This window comes from Cydia strobilella, chromosome 5, assembly GCF_947568885.1.
Source record: "Cydia strobilella chromosome 5, ilCydStro3.1, whole genome shotgun sequence".
NCBI classification, from domain to species: domain Eukaryota; kingdom Metazoa; phylum Arthropoda; class Insecta; order Lepidoptera; family Tortricidae; genus Cydia; species Cydia strobilella.
Window position 1 is genome coordinate 16,760,965 of NC_086045.1, and position 22,878 is coordinate 16,783,842.

Consider the following 22,878-nt stretch of genomic DNA (forward strand, 5'->3'; position numbering starts at 1 on the left):
ATAAAAAAATGAGCCAGACAATTTGGTCGGAGCTTTCTACCTGCCAGATGATCTAGAAAGTTACGTATGGCACTTACTCGCACGTAGTTTTGCGTTACGTAAGTTTGTTATCCTGTATAAATGTAAGCTAATACAAAGTTATTAATGATATTTATGTACAGTATAAGTATTAGTAGGGATATAGTTAACGTAATATGACCGAATTTATAATAATGTATTGTAATTTTAATAAAAACATGTATATGTAAAATAATACAATTTAAATACAGAATAGTAATGTGTATAAATAATAATTACAATTATTATAATGTGTGAATTTGTTATTTTATTAATAAATGATTGAATAATACAAATATTAATGATATAATAATACAAATATGATGATGATGATGATTGTTTCATGTCCTGATGTGATAGGTTATTCACTATTCAGTGCGTGGGGTGTTATAAAGGGGCGAATATTTAATATTTTTGCGCTACAGCGCACGGTTTAGAAGCTACAGACATATTTTTTTTTTTTCATTTTTTTGTTCATTGTTTAAAAAAAGTTGATAACTTTTTGCGCTACGACGCACGGTTTTGGAAATACAGCCCTATAAAGTTTTATTTTTTCGTTTTAGTTATTTTTTTATATTAATTCCTAAAGCTTACCTAAAGGGGAGCAAAATTTTGATTATTTTTGCGCTACGACGAGCGGTTTAGCAGATACAGCCCTATAACGTTTTTTTTGTTTTGTTTTTATTTATTTTTTATTGTGTGTTTTATTTATCACTTATGGGTTTCTTAAATGGGAACGAAAATTTGATAATTTTTGCGCTACGACGCACGGTTTAGGAGATACAGCCCTATGAAGTTTTTTTTTTTTTTCAAATATAAATTAAGGATCATCTAGAGGGGAACGAAATTTTTATTATTTTTGGCGACGCATGGTTTAGGAGATAGAGCCCTATAAAGATTTGTTTTGTTTTTTTTTTTTTTTTTTTTCAAATATAAATTAAGGGTCACCTAGAGGGAAACGAAAACTTTATTATTATTGCGCTACGACGCATGGTTCAGGAGATACAGCCCTTTAAAGATTTTTTTGTTTTATTGGTTTTTATTTCAAATATAAATTAAAGGTTACCTAGAGGGGAACGAAAATTTTATTATTTTTGCGCTACGACGCATGGTTTAGGAGATACAGCCCTCTAAATATTTTTTTTCTTTTTTTTTGTTTTTAATTTTCATTGTGTTCATTGTATATTACTTTGAGGTTTTATAAAAGGGAACGAAAATTTTATTAGTTTTGCGCTACTACGCATGGTTTAGCAGATACAGCCCTATAAAGATTTTGTATTATTTTTGCGTTTTTTTTTAAATATAAATTAAGGGTTGCTTACGGGGGAAAGAAAATTTGATTATTTTTGCGCTACGACTGAAAAAAAAATCAGCTGTTTAGCCTGTTCGCATGAACACAGATGCCATATTAACAATTTCGTATGAAATTCCTTTACAGTTCTCTCGAGTTGTTCCGCCCGAAACGTGATACTTTGAAGCGTGTTTTGACGCACATAAGGACGATATTTCATTGCATGTTTGAGAAAAGAAAATTAAACGATTAAAAACGATTATCCTTCTAAAAACTTGTTATTTCACTGTACAGCGAATAAAATAATTTAAATAAGTTATAGAGACGTTACAAAGTTTGTAACAAGTTCCCCATCCCCTTGTCACAACATGTCACATTTTCTTGACCCCTCCCCCCCTACACGTGTGATGTAATTAATTTTATTTCATTTATTCATTTATTTCAATCAACTTAGGATCATAATATATTACATTATAAAATTATTATATTACAGTTAAGATTAAAATTAAAGTTAAATTAGACTAAAATTATATAAAACCCCTAAAATAATTAATTAATTATTTAATAAATTATTTATTATTTAATTATATTATATGACCCCTAAATTTCTATCTTTAATTTTCTGCACTACAAAAATAACTTTGTATTAGAATACAGGATAAATTTAATTTTGCGTGCGAGTAAGTGCCATACGTAACTTTCTAGCTAGATCGTCTGGCAGGTAGAAGGCCCCGACCAAATCGTCTGGCTTATTATTTTTATGACTATTTAGATATTCAATTTTCTAATTGTTCAATTTTTAAAAATATTTCTGTGTGAAAATCTTAATGCGGTTCACAGAATACATCAACTTACCAAGTTTTAACAGTATAGTTCTTATAGTTTCGGAAAAAAGTGGCTGTGACATACGGACGGACGGACAGACAGACAGACAGACATGACGAATCCATAAGGGTTCCGTTTTTTGCCATTTAGCTACGGAACCCTAAAAAACGATCATCAAATTATCCTTAGAGGTGTAAAGGGTCTCCAAGACGACTTTGTCCTTAAATATCGCACTAGTTTTAGGAGCCGCTTGCGTTAGCGAGACGGATCGGATGTATTCACCTAAAACATTTAAATCTCAGCTCCAGTATCCTCTTATTAATTAAATAAAGACTAACTCTACAGCATTTTATTTGAAAACCACATTTCGGGCATTTAAGTAGGTACCTACCGATTGGCGGCGAACCTAGCTCAAAATAGCCGAATTATCGATTCACGAAACTATAGCTATGCGAAACAAATTAAACCGAGTGATGCTTGTGATTCATTGCAGTTAGAGCAAACTGCACATTTTTCCTAGTATATTTAGATGTATACAACTATACATATAAACCGTTTGACCTAGAAATAGTAGATTGTATTACAAGGGAGCAAAATGACATATTTACGGCGAGGGCTTACATTGAATCCTGAGCGTAGTGAGGTATTCAAGTGTGGTACGCCTAAGATGTAAATAATTTTGCTACCATGTGACACATACTGCTTTTCACATCACCTATGAGGTAATTGTGATGTTTAAAAATATTATATAAGTTAAAAAAATAATGTGCAAAAAAAGTGTCCTAGAACAGAAAAGTGTTACTTTGATCCCTCCTAGCAGGGAAGAAAAGTGCCACTTTGATCCCTCCTAGCAGGGAAGAAAAACCCCTTTTTCGAATTGGTGATGTGAAAATTTTATTTTCACAATAGGCCGTTTATATAACACAAGCCACTTGAATTTTGAAAAATTCTAAGGTAGCAACTTGAAGATTTGTAAAAAGTATTTATTTTCGCTTTTTTGAAAATTCATTCTCTGAGGCTTAAAATTTTGTAGAAAGACACAATATTATACAAAACTGATTTCAGCATTTTTTCAAAGTTCATGCAAAATGGAGCTAAAATTGTTCTTCAAATGAGAAACCTGCGTAGTTAGGATAATAAGTAATATTATTAAAAAATCTTACTCTTAGGTGAAATAGTTGAGTGTGCTCAGGCCATAAAAAGGTCAAATACGGCGTTCTCTGAACAAAAGATTTTCTTTGGCAGAATTAATATATGTTATCCTAAGATGTATTTAAGAAGTGGAGCCACCCAGATTTTTGATGCAGATGGGGGGTGGGGGGTTTTAAGCGTAGGCGACGTTTAAAGTTAATAATTGCTTAAGTTTAGGTTCTAAGTCAAGTTTAGTATCATATTCAACTAAATCAAAGATTGTAGACGTAGATTTCATCTAAATCGGTTCAGCGGTTATTGATTCCTGATACAATTGTACACCATCCTTTTCACTTTAAACGGATTTTTTGGCATAAAAACTATCCTATGCTCTTCCCCGGGACGCAAACAATCTCTATATTAAATTTTATCTATATCGGTTCAGCGGTTATTGAATCCCCATACAAATTTCCACCTGCCTTTTCGCACCCTTAACGGATGATTTTTGGGATAAAAACTATCCTGTGTTCTTCCCTGGGACTCAAACTATCTCTATACCAAATTTAAACTAAATTGGTTCAGCGGTTTAAGGAATTAAGGGTGAAGAGGAATTTAAAAAAAAAATTTTTTTCATATTTTTTGTGTTTTTACTTCGGAATGGTGTCACTTTCATATGTTAAATGAATTCGGCATTCCTGATTTATACGAAAACGATACCAAACTTGGCCTTTGGGTCCTAAGGACCAATCCTGTCAAAGAAAATATATTGTTCACGCAAAGCCGTATTTTATTTAATAACAGCACACTCCACTTAAAGTTTGTCTCGAGAACAAAATAAATATTTCTTTGATAGAGGAACTTGACATTTTGTACAATGACATTAAACGAGACAAAAGTCAAGTTTTGTCAAATTATTAACCCAACTGCTATTTTTTGCTGCAATGTAGAATTACAACAACCAACATAAAAATCCACGGAAACGAAGTCACCGGCAACAGCTAATCATAGATAAACATCCTATCTTTGGCTCTCTCTCTCTCACACTCTCTTTTTGTCTGCTATAACTGTATCCTAATACAGGCAAAAAATAACTATATCCGTAAAACAGCCTGATCCACATATATCGGCAAAGCCAAACGACGACAGCTGTTGGCAATGTTGCCTACAGGCGCGAGTTGATAGGGGTCCGCGTAAATTATTAACAAGTCTGCATGAAGGTGACGGTTAATGATAACGTTAACTAGATTTTGTAATAGAGGCAGCTGTGAGCGACCCGGAGTTATGTCCCGCGCGAGGCAGGCAGTGGATTAAAAATGCAACACTTCAAAACGAGTTGAATTCGGCATGGGCTTGGGCGACGCTGGCGCAACCGGCGAGCCCGCCAGTGTTGTTATGACGCCGGGACCGCGTGGTTGACTCCGTCACTCGGACTGTTCACCACACATTTACTATTGCTATAAAATAGCCTACCTGTAAACATTCATAACATGTTTTGATCTGAGTGCTCGTGATCTAAGTGATTGAAGGATATTGGCAATTTTGATGGTAAGCATGTTAGACTAAATATTTTCTTTTATTTTGGTGGATTCTAGGAAAAAGTAACAGGCCAATTCGAACGTACACTGACATCAGAATGATATTTAATCATGTTATTTAGTTATCGTGCATTTCGGTCGTACTTGTCCGTACATGTATTGGCGCGAGCGAGACGTACGATAACTAAAATAACATGAATCAAATATCATTCTGATGTCAGAAATTCGATCTCATGCAATAGGCATTTTATTAGGCACCTTTTTTAAGTTAAAAGATCAAAAGTTTTTTTTTGTAGGCATCGCAACTTACAATTATACTTTAACCAATGTATTTTTAAAACACCCAGATCGGATTGACTGCAGCACCGACGTTTATAAAGCAGGAACACAGCTAACAGACAGGGACGCTACAAACGTCAGTATTTACGTGGAGAGAACAAGGGTATCCGCTCCAGAGCTTCTATTTTTGCGCTATATCGTTTATTATGAGGACGGGTGGGAGCGAGGCGGCGGCGGGCCAGCACGGCGCCGACACGGCTCGGGCACGCGGCCGGGGCGGGCGGGCGCGACGCGACTCTCCGGCCACTACACCTGATATTATATTCTGGAGCATGCCGCCTAGCCGCCTCGCGCCAGATATTTCGAGTGTTGCATGCACCACCTATGAATTAAGTACTAAGTCTCTCAGTCACAATGTAGCTCCGGCACAACCAACCGTATCGCGCATTTGCGCTTATACCTATTTTGTAATAATATTTATTTACATCTCATTAAAACTGTAAACGCCGCGCGTCGCGGTCAAGAGCCCCTTTATGAGGGAATGCTTGGTGCAGCCCGGCTAGCGTAGCGTCGGTGGCGCGCTGCGTGGTACAAAACGCAGTTTTTTAAACTTTGGTTCAGGTACCAATTTAATATGCATGGCCCTCTGTTGTTTAGTGTTTTATTTAAAATACAAACTCAAAGCATTAGCAATGAATGCATTGATTAATTAATAGACATAAGCGTACGTAAAACGTAATTTTACAGAGAACCTTCAATATTAGTATAGTATGTGAGGTTAAAGTATGCGCTTTGAAGTGGGGTCTATTGTATTAGACTTGTAGAGCTCGCCCAACAAAGCCCTGTGATATAGCGTGATAGAAAGGTGACGTACATTCATGCGCTGTGCTAACTCGACTCTACGAGTAGATAGCATTTTACACATTTTTTTTGGGATGGACGAAAATACTTACATTTGGAATATGTTAGCTATAAAATATTAAGTATGTAGGTGTTTTCCACAAAATAAGCAAATGTAGGTAAAATAATACATAATAAGCCTATAGTAATTTTAAACATCTCAATGTCACTTGATGAAAGTGCATTAAAGTGCCGTTCCTTGTAGCAGTACGGATATAGAATTTAGCGCTAAATGGTTTGCATTGCAGACCTGGAGTGGCATATTCAGTTAGGGCTGCGTAATTAAAATAACTTTACAGTAACTGTCTAATTGTAAGGCTAAGGTCAGTTGTCAAAGCGTCAACCATCATAAACCGGTGTATGTCGCTTGTCCGGTGCTTGTGCATTAGTTTTTTTATTTTATTTTTCATTTAATTAAAGGATTCATTACGAGTAAAGGCAGTTCATTGTAGTAGGTATTCAAATTATAATATCTCAAGGTGCTACTGGGAGACCTTCCAGTTCCATTACAACATACTGAATAAATCCACTAGGTACAGTCGCCATCAGATATATCGGAGCGGCCAAGGTATTCACTATATCTGAACAAGCCCCCTAACGCCTTGGCAATAGAGGCGTGTTCAGATATTTGTGAGCACCTTGGCCGCTCCGATATACCTGCTGATGGCGACTGTACGTGTTTCGAAATAAATTGTTGTAAATGCCAATTCTATGTTTAAAATTTAAACTCAATTTTTTATTTGTTATGATACTACTCGCAGTATTACATTTCGCGCGCACTATTATATCAACATCAAAACCAGAATATTTTAAAATCTTGAGGCTAATTCGAACTTACATTTTTATATCAAAACTTTAAACCTCAAACCCAGTGTGATAATAAATAAAACTATACGGCCCAAGTGCCCACCACGCATAACCGCCGTGTCTGTCAGAGCAGTATTATTAACAGCGGCCGATTTCGCGTTGTTTTTGAAAAGCCTCCGTGTTATTAGTCGCCCGGCGGCGGCGCCGCGTTCATTAGCGCACTACGTTGCGCTTTATCCGCGCACGTTGACTCACAACCTTGTTATTCATTCACTTTAAACCGACTAATTGTAAAACCGTTGCAGGGGTTCATAACATATTTATATAGGTAATATATGCTCGTAACAAAGTAGTTGATAAACTTTTTAATAAAATATGAGGATAGCGGCAATTTACACGCGTAATTCCTTCCAATCTTGTTATTCATTCACTTTGAACTATTTGTTTGTATAAAACCCTATCACATCTTTGCTTGTAATTCAGACTGAAAGTTCTTATATGTGCCACTTAGAGAGTGGGGAAAATACATCTTCTTTCGGATACAGTTTACTGGGAGGCCATTTATTTTTGAGGATTACTATTAATTTTTTATGCTGGTCGGGCGCTGCACGCGCTGTTACAGTTTTGACCCGAGAAATTAATCGTGGCATTTTTCATACGATTTTTATTGTGGGCTCAAAACACGCTCAAAAGTTACTTTTAGTTATCTTTTTATAATAAAGACCAGAAAACTTTGAGTTTCAAGCAACTGTTTGTTATTGGTACCTATTACATAATTCAATCACTTTCGTACATTTTTAACCATGCCATTCAACATGTATAAGTATGTCATTCAACAGCGACCTCCCTAGGTAACATCGAAGTTGTGGAAATAATAAAAATGACTGCCAAAAATTTTCAAATTCCAAATGACGTGGTACACAGACACAGACAATTTTTTTTATGCGTAAGTTAATATCGATGAGTACCTCGCGATCTTCATACAAATTCACTACTCTTAGTGAGAACCCAACATCGCCGTACAAAAAAGGCTTTAGTTAGAAGGATGACCCGTGTGAGTTCTAGGGTGATTCCATCCTAAAGAAAAACATGCGTGGTCAGGAAGAAACAGTTTAGTAGGAATTTAATTAATAATGACTAATAAAAAAATTCTGTTTGCCCCACGTTCATTGTAAAGTCTTCATTCATCAACTGTTCCACGTTACCAAATCTTGCTTTGAGACAGCAAGTACAAAAGTAACCTACTATAAAATGCCCAAATAACTAGGTGTTGGTCTAGGAACCATTTATATATCGACGGTGGAAATTTCAAATGTCGTAAGGGACATATGGCCGTATGCCCCTTACGACATTTGAAATTTCCACCGTCGACATAATCGTTTTTTTTATAAAAATATTTTCACTTCTTGGTAAAATGTACCTACAGAAATAAATAAAACGTCATTTTTAACCGACTTCAAGATTTCAAAAGGAGGAGGTTATCAATTCGGTTATGTTTTTTTTTTAAATGTTTGTTACTCCATAACTCCGTCATTTCTGGACCGATTTTGAAAATTCTTTTCTTTATTGTAAGTATATACATACAGATTGGTCCCGTTTTTGTCAAAACGCAGTTCTGATGATGGGATCCATGAGGAATCGAGAGAACTCCTCAAATGTTAAAGGCTTACATATAGTGATTTTAGTATTTTCATCAACAAATCAAGCACTTACATTTAAAACACTTTTTTTAAATTTGATGAAGTGGAACTGCTGATGATGATCAGAACGGAACTCTTTAAAGACGCATAGTTCACGTTTGGCGATTTGTCCTCTTCGTTATGTTTGTTAAGCAAGTTAGGTTTTCAAGAAACATTTTTGTCAAGCTCGAGTTCTGATGATGGGATCCATGAGGAATCGAGGGAACTCCTCAAATGTGAAAGGCATACATATAGTGATTTTTGTATTTTTATCAACAAATCCAGCATTTCCATTTTAAAAAGTGACATTTGATGAAGTGGAACTGCTGATGATGATAAGAATGGAACTCTTTAATGACGCATAGTTTACGTTTGGCGATTTGTTCTCTTCCTTATGGACCCAGACCCAAACTTGGACCCGGACTCGGACCCGGGTCTGGACATGAACCCCTACTCGGATCCGGACCCGGACCGAACTCTGACCCAAACTTGAACCCGGTCAGCCGGACACAGACCCGGACTCGGATCCGGACCCAGACCCGGACCCGGAAATGCTACTAGAAAAGTGGGTTAGGTTAGGTTAGAACTGTGACCCTTACAGAAACGAAATGCTATCAGAAAAGTAGGTTAGGTTAGATTAGAACTGCGACCCTTACAAAAAAGAAATGCTACTAGAAAAGTGGGTGGTTTTACCTACTTTTCTACATTATTAGGCAATATTATAATAATTAGGCAATTAGGCAAAATGATGGATTAAGATAATTAGGCAAAATATGCTGTCTTTTTCATTTTATTGTCTGGAATCTAAGAGTGCACCATCAACAATAAGTAAATTTTCAGCGGCATCCCCCATTAAAGTCGGTTTTTTTTTCTTAAAAATTATTGTCTATCAAAAAGAAACAAGGACAAAACAATTGCCACGTCTTGGCACTCTTGACTATTTATGGGATAGAGTAGGTATGTGACAGAACGAGGCTTTTAGCTGTGTGCTAATAAAAACATATCATATCACAACAATTAACATGTCTAGAAATAACATATTAATGTATGCACCTAAAACCTAATACAACTTATTATGCGGCTGTTACGCACGGTAGTAAGCCGCTGACACTCCATTAGAGTTTAAGCATGTCTAATTGCAATTAGTTGTAATCCTTTGTTGCAGGATAATAGCAGATTGTTAGCAAGGGTGTAAAGGATGGCGGGGGAAGCCCCGGGCTCGCTGCACGGGTGGGGCTGCACGCCAACCGGGGACACGCCGCCGACCGTAGCGGGTGAGAACGCCAGCAAACCGGCGTGCCTGCCAGTTCTGCTCAGGGGCTGGCGAAAGACTGCCCTCTACTGCATCCTAGTGTTCCTCACGGTGCTAATTTTCCTAAATATCGGACTGACCCTATGGATCATTAGTAGTTTGAAATTGAGAATGGTAAGTGATAATGATAAGTTAACCTTTTGCTACATGACATAAAGAGTTAATTTGTTTAAGCGAGGTTTAGAGTAGCAAGAACTTGCATGCAATTTACGTTACATTGCTGACTAAGGTAAACTGTATTCAAAATGTTTATCAAATACCGCAATGTAATGAAAATTGCATGCAAGTTCTTGCTAGTCTAAACCTCGCTTAAAATTTTGAAGTTGAATAGCTGTCAATATAGAGTAGAATTTATAACGGCCGTATATGAAACAAAATGCGGTAAAGTAAAGGATTAAGGGAGTTGATACTTTGAAAAAAGACATTGTGACACAAATGTCACGTGTTTTCAACTGCTTTTTTTACTGCACATATTTCATGCAGAATTACAACAACCAATATAAAAATATACGCAAACGAAGTCGAGGGCAAAATCTAGTGTATCAATCACGCCCCGCCGGCAGTGATATTATAAAAACTAGAAATATTTTTAGGGTATTTATTTCACCTACGGGGATGTCGGGAAATTTTTCGAACCCAGATGTCTTTGGATAGGTATTTTATAAACAACACGAGTCTTGAAAAACCTTTTGTAGATATAACTATGTAGATACTTACATCGCTATACTTATAAAGTTTTTTCTCAAGCACGTGTGGAAATATAGTCATCACGTCTGTGATGGCTGCGAAACACCTTGAGTGCCCATCTGGCGCCGCACCGTACATTGAACTTAATAATGTACTATTCACTGAAAATCTTTACTCCCTACATTAATGATTTTTTCTTGTATTTTATACCCACGGTTCAAACAGTAGAGCGGGGGAGACACAATGTTATTTGTTAATGCGTGTTATTCTGTTTTTAATTTAATATAATGACTACATCGAAAATAATTTCTTGGTTTTTACACACAGGTTGTTTTAAAGATGTTTACTGTAATTAAGTATACCTTTAAGCATTTAACTAAAATTATTCTACGCATTTCCTCGTAATAGGCATGATGACAGATTTTGAAAAACTGTCCTATAATGTTAAGAAACATAAATTATTTACTATGAATAACATATTTCTGCATTTAATAAAGGTTTAGTAAGAAAAAACTACATTTTAGTTTAAGATTTTAAATTCGCTCCAAAACGCTTGTAAGTGTCATGGCGTCCCTAGTGACTTCAAGTTCATATAAACAAAACGGCGTTCCTTAGAAGCTTATTAAATAATTTGTTTATTTCGTATTATTAAATATGAATACCAAAGTGTTTAAATGTTGTGCGGTTCATCAGTGTAATAACATATCAATAACAACTCCTAATAAGTTATTTGCGCATGTTCCACACAATAAAACAACACGAAACAAGGTGAGACAACGGCCGTATTGCCTAAGACTCATCTTTATTTTTCTGAAATTTTATTTTTTAGTTCTAAAAAAAAATATTTTTTAGTTTCTATACCTAACAGTATCTATCTTGTTTGAGGGAGGTTAATATAAAAGTTGCATGAGACTACTTTTTAACCGACTTCAAGATTTCAAAAGGAGGAGGTTATCAATTCGGTTGTTTTTTTTTTAATGTTTGTTACTCCATAACTCCGTCATTTCTGGACTGATTTTGAAAATTCCTTTTTTGATTGTAAGTATATACATACAGATTGGTCCCGTTTTGGTCAAAACGCAGTTCTGATGATGGGATCCATGAGGAATCGAATGAACTCCTCAAATGTTAAAGGCATACATATAGTGATTTTAGTATTTTCATCAACGAATCAAGCATTTACATTTAAAAAAGTGACATTTGATGAAGTGGAACTGCTGGTGATTATCAGAACGGAACTCTTCAATGACGCATAGTTCACGTTTGGCGATTTGTCCTCTTCGTTATGATTGGTAAGCAAGTTAGGTTTCCAAGACACATTTTTGTCAAGCTCGAGTTCTGATGATGGGATCCATGAGGAATCGAGGGAACTCCTCAAATGTGAAGGGCATACATATAGTGATTTTTGTATTTTCATCAACAAATCCAGCATTTCCATTTAAAAAAGTGACATTTGATGAAGTGCAGCTGCTGATGATGATCAGAAATATCAGAATGGAATTCTTTAACGACGCATAGTTCACGTTTGGCGATTTGTCCTCTTCGTTATGATTGGTAAGCAAGTTAGGTTTTCAAGACACATTTTTGTCAAGCTCCAGTTCTGATGATGGGATCCATGAAGAATCGAGGGAACTCCTCAAATGAGAAAGGCATACATATAGTGATTTTTGTATTTTCATCAACAAATCCAGCTTTTACATAAAAAAGTGACATTTGATGAAGTGGAACTGCTGATGATGATCAGACTGGAACTCTTCAACGACACATAGTTCACGTTTGGCGATTTATTATCTTCGTTATGGACCCAGACCCAAACTTGAACCTGGACTTTTTTTTGAACTGCGATCCTCACAGAACCGAACTGCTATCAGAAAAGTGGGTTAGGTTAGGTTAGAACTGTGACCCTTACAGAAACGAAATGCTATCAGAACATTGGGTTAGGTTAGGTTAGAACTATGACCCTTACAGAAACGAAATGCTACTAGAAACGTGGGTGGTTTTACCTCATTTTAGTTAGGCAAAAGATGCTGTCTTTTTCATTTCATTGTCTGGAGTGCACCATGAACAATAAGTAACCTTTCAACGGCATCCCCCATTGAAGTCGGTTTTTTTTTTTCTTAAAAATTATTTGAGGTTAGGGTTCACATAAGCCCGTGTTGTCTTTTATAATTAATGACAAATTCTAATATTAACCTGCTATGGAATACACATAAAAATCGATTTTACAGGATTTGGATTTAGTTAAATTTTTACTTAAATTAGTATGATTTTTATATAATTATAAATATTGTTTATTGTTTATATTGTACTTACAACTTACAAGGAACTTTTGATATTTCTAAATTCTGTTGAAGAAACGTTTTCGTTTGATTGTAAAAACTCTCCAAGCATCATTACATCGATTCTAGGCAAATTTGCACTGTTTGCCTTAGTAAATCCTTGTTCCATGACTCAAGTTATTAGTTAATATTCGGTTTAAACTAAATTGAATCGTGAATAAAATAGCAGGAGAACCATTAATTTCAGTACTTTGTTTACATGAACTTGACGTCATTCGTTCTGATTGGTGTTCACTGAATCATGGCGTGCTTGCGTATTTTGTAATTCTATTTTCACAAAACATTTACCAATCTCGCCAAATATAAAAAAATAAATGCGTTTTTCGTATTTTACGACTAAAGTTTCATTAAATAAATATAATATTTTAGTGACTTTTAATTACTGTCATCATGCCTATAATATTGGGTAAGTTATATTGCAAGCCAAGAACCCACCAAGAGCCCGTGCCTACATTTATAGTTGTTTAATAAATCGGCAAATGACTTAATTAAATTTATAACATTGCTGCAGCATCTCATTGAACCAAGTAATAACCATTAACGCTACGCCGGCGACTACAAACTGCATAAACCGATGCATTCATCGTGAATTTCATTTGTTAACGTACCTCGCTTTTCTTCTTATCTTTTTGAAATATCTTCGCCTTTAAAGCGATTTTAATGATATTGCAAATTATATGTTAGTTATCTATACATATAATAAAGCGGAAGAGGGTCGAAAGTCTGTACATGGAAGATATTCGAAAAAAAATTGGCTGGGGATACTTAGAATCGATAACAGAACACATTCCAACAGTTTTTAGAATTTTTGTCTGTTTATCTGTTTGTCTGTTTATCTGTTTGTCTGTTTATTTGACCGCGCTACAAATGAAAACGGCTGAACGGATTTTGATGCAAACTTTACTAATCTGTCCAAAAAATCCACGGCCAGGTTATAGGCTATAAAAATTTGAGAAATTTTACCCCTAAGGGGGTTAAAAAAGGGATGAAAGTTTGTATGGAGTTCAAGATTTATTTTAAGCTAGCAATTTGAAACTTCGTAAGAAGATATATTATTGAAATACAAGAAAACTAATTTCAGCGTTTTTGAAAATTCATCCCCTAAGGAGGTGAAATAGAGGTTGAAAGTTTGTATGGAGTTCATTTTTTTTGAGTGCGTTACTTGAAACTTTGTATAATGGGCATATTATTATAATACAGGAAAAGTAATTTTACCGTTTTCAAGAATTCGTCCCCTAACAGGGTTAAAAGGGGGTTGAAAGTTTGAATCCATTACAAATGCTTTGAAACTTCTTAGAAATGTATGATAGACGATTACAAAAAAACTAATTTTGACGTTTTTGGAAATTTAACCCCTCAGGGGGCTGAAAAGGGGATGAAAGTTTGTCTTGGGGTGCAAATTTTATTTTAAGCCAGGAACTTAAAACTTTGCAAAACGTTAATTATATTAAAAAGCAAGATTTATTTTCAGCGTTTTTAAAAATTCATCCCCCATGGAAAAAGGGGTTAAAAACTTTATCTTGATAACTATATCATTTTAGCTACTAGGCCAAGTTAGGTATCGTTTTTGTATAAATCGGGTATGCCGAATTCATTTATGATATCAAAATGACACCATTCCCGAGTGAAAACACAAAAAATATGAAAAAAACTTTTTTTAATTTCTCTTTACGCTTAAACCGCTAAACCGATTTAGATAAAATTTGGTATAGAAATAGTTTGAATCCCGTGGAAAAACATAGGGTAGTTTTTATCCAAAAAATGGAGACTGCGTTTGCATGGAGAAGCGGCCGTGCCCTTTCCTCTTAATAATGGTCACGAAGGTGGGTACTTTAAAAAAAAAAACATTTTTCAGTAAATGTCAAACGATTTGGGACTTATACGCGTTACCATGCCTTCCCGAAAAAAATCGAATCTTTCGCGAAAGTCTCGCAATGCATTGCGGCCACAAGCGGCACGGTCACAGGAGTCTAAGAAAAACCACGGTGAGAGACTCAGTGGCGCTCTAGCCAGGCAGGTCGCTTCGCTTTCGGCTGAAACGGCAAGCCAGCGCGAGTCTCGATTGTGATCCCAAATACATCGTACGCAATACATATGTAGGCGCAGATCCTGACGGAGTGTGGCGCCGGAGAAGCCGTGTTCATCCTGCGTATCCTCCTCATTCCGAGCAACTTCCCGTTCCGCTTTAAGCGCCTACAGGTCCCCGTGAGCGTCTGCTTCGCTATGACTATCAACAAGTCGTAGGGGCAGACGCTACGCAGTTGCATTTCCCACTCCGAAAACAAAAAAAAGGGGCAGACACTGCCCGCCGCCGGCGTCATGCTTAGACTGATTTCACTGGAGGACCGATTTGGATGACATGATTTTGATGGGAACACCCAAATATTCCGAAATACGTTTTTCCGATTTTTATAACCACGACTTTCATAATCCCGATTATTTATAAGTCCGAAATATCAAAATTACTATTTTTAAAAACACGATGGAATAAAATCACGAATGTGCTATTTCCGAAAATTTTAAATCCGATTGTCACTTCGCAGAAAGCTTAAAGTTCCGATTTTACACTTTTCCGAAAATATTTTTTTCCGAATTCCTAAATTCCGAAAAATCATTGTCCGATCGGAAATAAAATAATTCGGTATTCAGAAATTCGGTTTTTTACAAGATTGGAAAAATGAAGTCCGTGATATTCAAATGAAGACTCACGTTTTAGTAATTATTACGGGTACCTGTCGTGCCGCGTCATGTTAAATTCGGCATAAAATATTTTTGGCATAAAAATTCGGCATAAATAAATTAGACAGAACTGCGAACCCGAACTGTTGCTAGAAGTGGGTTAGGTTAGGTTAGAACTGCGACCCCCAAGAAAACGAACTGTTGCCAGAAGTGGGTTAGGTTAGGTTAGAATTGCGACCCCCAAGAAAACGAACTGTTGCCAGAAAAGTGGGTTAGGTTAGGTTAGAACTGCGACCCCCAAGAAAACGAACTGTTGCCAAAAAAGTGGAAATTTAAAAATTGGGATATTTAAAATAGGAATCACGTTAATTCGGAATAAGGGCAATTCCGAATTCGTGATTTTGAAAATCGTAAATGTTAAATTCGGTGTTTGCCACCATCGGAATTGTTATAGTCGGAATTATGTAGTTCGGAATTTACAAAATTCGGCTTTTTGGGTTTTCGGAAATATAAATCTTCGTGATTTTCATCATTCGTAATTATGACAATCGGAATTTTGATGGGTCGAGCATTTAAAAATCGGAATGATAAAATTCGACATTCTAAAATTCGGAATAATTTTTTTTCGGAAATATGTAGTGTACCCGATTTGGATAGGTACAGTCAAGGACGTAAAAATACAAAAATGGTACTGTATCGTTCGATATACACCTACTACTCTATGCCGTTTAAATCACGTCAAAAATTTGAATAAGGGCAAAAAAAAACATTTTGTAGTGTAATTTTATTTAGTGGTAGCAAAGAGGATGTAATATTATAGAGCGGTACTGTCATAGTAAATTTTGTAACCACACTAAATTCACTGCCATCTATCGACACACTTTAAAACTAAAAATGAAGATTTATAAAAATACGATAAAATGTATTTCAATATGGATAAATGTTTTCTATTTTATTTGCATTAATTATTTTTATTATTTTGACCCATGTTCTTTCACTGATATGCGTTAAAATTGTTAAATAATAACAAACGAAACGGTTAACGCCCTCTATACGAGAGTAGGCAAAAGGTAGTGGCGACATCTGATCGAGAATCAAATTTTCGTGATTTTTGAGGCACGTTTTTTCCTTAGACTGTATCCATCTATTACGGAGTTATATCTATCTTTGGTGGTAGGTACCTAATTGTAAAATATTTTATCTGGACTACAGTCCTCTAGCGTATCCATTTGTCAACTTTACTTTAAGTTCCGTCTCCAGGGGACAGGGAGATAAATTAGGGGTGAATTAGCCGCTTACTGACACAGACCGAATTCCACGCAGGCGAAGCCGCGGGCACAGCTAGTAAGTAATAAATTAACTGTAACTTTTTATTTGTTGTATGCGTGTGGTGCTCTTTTTAGGGTTCCGTACCCAAAGGGTAAAAACGTGGCCCTATTACTAAGACTCCGCTGTCCGTCCGTCTGTCTGTCTGTTCGTATGTCACCAGGCTGTATCCCATGAACCGTGATAGCTAGACAGTTGAAATTTTCACAGATGATGTATTTCTATTGGCGCTATAACAACAAATACTAAAAACATAATGAAATAAATACTTAAGTGGTGCTCCCATAGAACAAACGTGATTTTTTTGAAGTTTTTTTGCGTAGAGCTACGGAACCCTTCGTGCGCAAGTCCGACTCGCACTTGGCCGTTTTTTTTTCCTCGTTTATATTTTAACGATTTTCAAGACTTAGGGTTCACGGGTGAACTGACAATAAATGTCTCTTTTATTATGGCCGTCTTTAGATATTCAAACATATTATCTTGATCTTCTAAATACGTGGTTCTGACTAAACCTTATTTACCATAAACATTGATAAAACTGATAAATAAATAAACAAGTGCGGAAGGGTTTTATACCATTACGCAAAAAACGGCAAAAAAATCACGTTTGTTGTAAGGGAGCCCCACTTAAATATTTATTTTATTCTGTTTTTAGTATTTTTTGTTATAGCGGCAACAGAAATACATCATCTGTGAAAATTTTAACTGTCTAGCTATCACGGTTCATGAGATACAGCCTGGTGACGTGGTGACAGGCGGACAGGGAGACAGACAAACAGACGGACGGATAGCGGAGTCTTAGTAATAGGGTCCCGTTTTTACCCTTTGGGTACGGAACCCTAAAAATGTCACATTGACATGACATGCCACCATTAATAAACAATATATCAATATGAATTATGAAAACAAGCAAAAAGTACCTATAGGCTTATATACCTAAATAATTAATTAGTATGTCTGTGTATTCATTATGTCTAAGTCATATATATTCAGACTATAAATAAGTAGTTATATATGTGAGTCATTAAGAAGTTATATGTTACAGGGTGGGTTTGGTCCAATGAACATCGTTAAAGGTGGCATAGAGCTGCAAGGACAGGCGCTCGTAATGGACAACTTAATCGCCTCGTCAATAAGCTCACGCGCCGGGCAGCCCATAACCTTTCACTCGCACCGGAACTTTAGCATACTGGTCACCGAGCCCGAGTGGAAGGAAACCGCCAAATTGGTGCTCAGTAAGTTGACAACTATCGCCCCTTTTTTTCAAAATGCGTTCGATTCCAAGTTATGAATGTGGTTTTATTTTTAAGCACGTACCTAATTAACTCTGTCAAATATTCACATTAAACGTTTTGAGATGTACGTCGACAACAGACGCACTCCTTAAGTTCTGCTCGTAGCTTGCTAAACACTGAGCGGGACAGCCGTGCGTGACCGGGACCGCGGATATAATTATTATTTTATAGTAATTTTTAACAAAAAGAAAGTAGATCCATCATAAATAAAATTGCGCATTTTTAAAACCAAATTTTCATATTTTAGCGTTTGAGCAAAAAAAAATATGGTGCGTTTTAGACCTATTTAGACTAATGTTCATGTTTTTCTTTTCTATCAAGCGAAAGTTGTATAATCAGGGTTCGAATCGATGAACTAGATAACTAGAAAAAGTCCTCAAGATTGCTGTTCATATTTTTTGGCAATCTAATCTAATGTAAAATTGCACTACGATTTTTAAAATACTGTGCCTGCCCACGGCACCTTAATTTCTTTTTCAGAAAGAGATAGCATTGAATGCAGCGGACGCATGTTTGAGGTGCGTGACGCGCACGGCGGCGAAGTGTTCCGCGCGTCACGCGACGAGGTGCGCGTGTTCAGCGACGCGCTGGCAGTGGACGGGCCCGGCGGGGTGGTAGTCAGAACGGCCGTGCAGGCGCCCAGCGTCATGGCGCCACCGGGATCTGACCTGCAGTTAGTATCATAATCCCTACTAATATTATAAATATGTGAAAGTATCTCTGTCTGTCTGTTGCCTTTTCACGCTTAAACCTGAAACGCTGAACTTATTTAGATGAAATTTGGTATGGAAATAGTTTGAGGCCCGAGGAAAGACCTAGAATAGCCTATATCAATCATCATCATCATCCCCCGCAGACGAAGTCGCGGGCAGAAGCTAGTGTACATATAAGCTTCGAAGCTTCCGCATAAAATTAAATAACTTAGTAATGCCAGTCTGGAAAATGGCAAATCTTCCACCTAGTTTTATAATGTGCAACGTAATAAATGTGATCGAATGTCGGTAACATTACATCAGATTTACTCTTTTCTATGAAAAAATCTAGTTACGTAAATGTTGCCACAGGTTTTTCTCAATTTTACTTTTTAATTTGTGCAAACCTGCAGGCTGAAGAAAAACTAAACTGAGACACGCACAATTATAGTGGTATTTAGATTTTAAAATTATGGTTTTGATATTTTGATAATAATATGATACGTAAAGGCGTAGCAAAGCATGTCAAACTGTCGCTAAACAGTTAGCAGCAGTTAGCTAAGCAGTAGTTTTTAAGTCGGTCAAACATAAAAACTAAGGCAAATTGTAATATTCAGGTTGGAATCTCTAACGAGACACCTGGAACTGATAGCCCCGCAATCCATACACCTGGAGAGTCGAGCGGGTGGCATTCATGTCACGGCTCACAGCAACATCAAACTGGATTCTATTGTCGGCGCCGTAAGTTTGACAAAATTTATCTTTTCAAAAGTGACATTCTGATGAAGCCTGCAGCAGCCTTGCTTTTGCAACGTTACTGCTGCTGAATAAAGGCGGGCATGCATCATCATTGTCAATTTTCTTGATAAAATGAGTGGCAGATTGAACGTTCCCATCATAGATCTAGTATATTTCTATAGATGCGGCCTACCGCGTGCGCCCGTAAGGGATAGACATAGATGACGTCATAAACGTGGGGATACCATATTGGTAAAAATTACCCCAATATTTGATATCACATTGGGGCGCTTACCCTGGAGGCAAAGTTAGCTTGTTTGACGGTATTAAAAAATTGTTGAATAAAATGTCAATGGGCCGTTCTTTTTAGGCGTATGAACAATGAAATACCTCCTATAATTCGCGCAGGTGGTACAAAATTAAACATGCTTAGTAAATAAAACGTAAAATAAAATGTATTATGAGTTTTAATTTTAAGAAATCACAAATCACAATCACATTATTCACACCAATTAATGTACACCACATTTAATCTTCACATTTTTTTTTTTGGAATTAGAAGTACGAAAAAATTACCCATACAATTATGATATTTTCATCTGGTATCCCTAACATGATTGTTATGCAGCTAAATTAAGAAGAAGTTTAAAAATGGCTGACCTCAGACTCGTCTGAGTAGCTGACAGATTACCACAAACAACCTACGTAATTTGGGCGGATAATTTAACAAATAATGTTTTGTTAATTTGCGTAAATAATTGTGATATTTTTGTTGAAATCATTTGATTCTACATTGCTTTGAGTGTAACGTATTTAACGATGTTATTCTCACATATTGCGTTAAGAGGAAGGTTTAAAATACCGTACTTACGTGTGAAAGGTTATGTTCTCATATTTTTGCTCAGAGCGGCTATTACAGCCGATTACAGAACAATTCACCATTATTTTATCAATTCAAAACGCTAGCCATCACTATATTTTATAAGAGAAAGCACAATTTCATAGAAAACAACAATAATTAAACAAGCAACGAACAAGCATGACATGTCACGTACTTATTTGTTTGCCACAAATTCGGTTGTGGCAGCGGTGGAAAAGTGAAACTATGACAAAGACAAAAAGTAATATATTGCTCTCTGTCACTACTACTGAAAGATACATAAGACTATCCCATTCGGTCATTTCGCCCCACCCCTCATGACCGATCCAGAGTTAATATTAGATTCATAGTTCCCATGTAGTAATGTAATGAGACACAATTTATCAAAGAAATTGACAGTGAAACGACAGTAACGTTCCAACAATAATGCTGTTGTAGAGTTGGGACATAGAGTAACTTATACTAGAGCGGTACTGTCATAGTAAATTTTGTAACCCCAGTAAATTCACTGCCATCTGTCGACACACTTTAAAACTAAAAATAAATATTTATAAAAATACGATAAAATGTATTTAAATATGGATAAATGATTTTTTTATTTGCATTAATTATTTTTATATGATTTTGACCAATGTTCTTTCACTGGTATGCGTTAAAATTATAAATAACAAACGAAACAGTCAACGCCCTCTATACGAGTGTAGGCCAAAACTAGTGGCGCCATCTGATCGAGAATCAAATTTTCGTGATTTTCGAGGCACGTTTTTTCCTTAGACTGTATCCATCTATTACGGAGTTATATCTATCTTTGGTTGGGATAACCAATGTCACATTTAAGGTACCATTCGGATTCAAACTATGTGTCATGTGCATGAGTGTTCCGCAAATGTCAAAATCAATGTTAATGCCTGGATCTTACATTTGCGGCAGCAATGCAGCCGGCAGCAATGTCGCGCCGCAATAACGCTGGTGCAGTTTAAATCCGAGTGGTACCTTTACGGCTGCGGCGTTAACGCAACAGCGTTGACGCGGCTAAAATATATATTAAAAATAAATTCAATAAAAAACATTTCCAATCTGTTTTTTTTTTCAGCTAAAAATCGACACTCCGAGTATTTTCATTGCAAACCTTAAAGAGGCTATGAGAGCAGAGTCCGCGCCCCCGACCAAACACTTGAGGCCGCAGAAAGTGTACCAGCTGTGCGCCTGCGCGTCGGGCAAGCTGTTCCTCGCCACCGCCGACGCCTCCTGCGCCGCCAACAACGCCGACACGGACTTTTGTAGATGATAAATATAATTACTAATTAAAAACCAATAAATACTCAATATTTATTCAATCCAGACACAATCACTATCCAAAAGAAAATTCGTGTGTCAGCTCAGATATCACAAATCAGGTATATGCCCTTAGTATGTGATTTCAATTAGGTATGTGCGAAAAGGACAAATGATTTAGTCAGTCACAAAAGAGATAATGCTATTTGGTCCATTCTGTATTCCATTCCATTTTGAATACCTACCTGTTTTAAAGTTTGGTACTATAGAAAAATAGTCGAATTGAAACACCTATTATAAGAAGACGGTTAAAATGAAACTTAGTGCAAGAATATTATAGTATTTATGTAATGTAAGTACTTTGCACAATGCACAATAATTACATTTTAGTACAAAAGTGTGATCATAGAATACTGAATATAGGAATTTAATTATATAATAGTAACTAGTATTTTATTCCCTCTAAGTTTTATAATAGTACAATAGTACATTATGATACAAGTGTGCTAAGCTGGTCATTACACATGAGGCGATAGGCGATATTGTGCGCGCGAGCTGTAAGCAAGCGCGCAGTAAGAAAGCCGATGTGTGTAGTGACCAATGCACACGCGTTTCATACGACGTTTTTCAACACACTTGCGAGGAAAAAAGAAATAGTGAAATTAAAACAGCTAGCATGCGTGTTGCATCTGTCATACTGGCGTGCGCCCCTCTCGCCTGCCGCTGGCGGGCCGGCGAGAGGCCCGGCTCGCGGGCACGGGGCGCTTGCCGCGTGCCCAGTCTCTGTTGTAATATATATATATATATATATATATATACTCGACAAATTTAAGAAGGCTCCGTTTCCATGCATATTATTAGCAATCAGTTACCTTCTTAACGCAGTCGGATAATATAATGAAAACGAGTGTTATAATATACTGAAAAAGCACGCGTGTTTAATATCTAGGATTCATCATCATCATCATCATCATGTCAGCCGATAGACGTCCACTGCTGGACATAGGCCTCCCCCAAGGCTCGCCACTCCGACCGATCCTGTGCCGCTCGCATCCACCGAATTCCCGCGACCTTCACCAGGTCGTCGTTCCATCTCGTTGGAGGCCTACCGGCAGTTCGTCTTCCGGTACGCGGACGCCACTCCAGAACCT

The 22,878-nt window shown here is 36.6% G+C and overlaps 1 protein-coding gene across 3 annotated transcripts; it reads left to right on the forward strand.

Annotated features, from left to right (window-relative positions):
- Positions 1-4,436: 4,436 nt before the first annotated feature.
- Positions 4,437-21,787, forward strand: LOC134741864 (delta-sarcoglycan-like). Of its 3 annotated transcripts, XM_063674756.1 has the most exons (7): positions 4,437-4,849; positions 5,187-5,281; positions 9,670-9,930; positions 17,893-18,082; positions 18,623-18,815; positions 19,452-19,575; positions 21,546-21,787. In XM_063674756.1, exons 3-7 carry the CDS (start codon positions 9,703-9,705, stop codon positions 21,738-21,740), a joined length of 930 nt encoding a protein of 309 aa, XP_063530826.1. In that variant the 5' UTR covers positions 4,437-4,849; positions 5,187-5,281; positions 9,670-9,702; the 3' UTR covers positions 21,741-21,787. The 3 variants fall into 3 exon arrangements, with proteins under 3 accessions (XP_063530826.1, XP_063530827.1, XP_063530828.1); XM_063674757.1 differs by lacking the exon at positions 5,187-5,281; XM_063674758.1 differs by lacking the exons at positions 4,437-4,849; positions 5,187-5,281 and adding an exon at positions 5,533-5,739.
- The last annotated feature ends 1,091 nt before the right edge of the window (positions 21,788-22,878 follow it).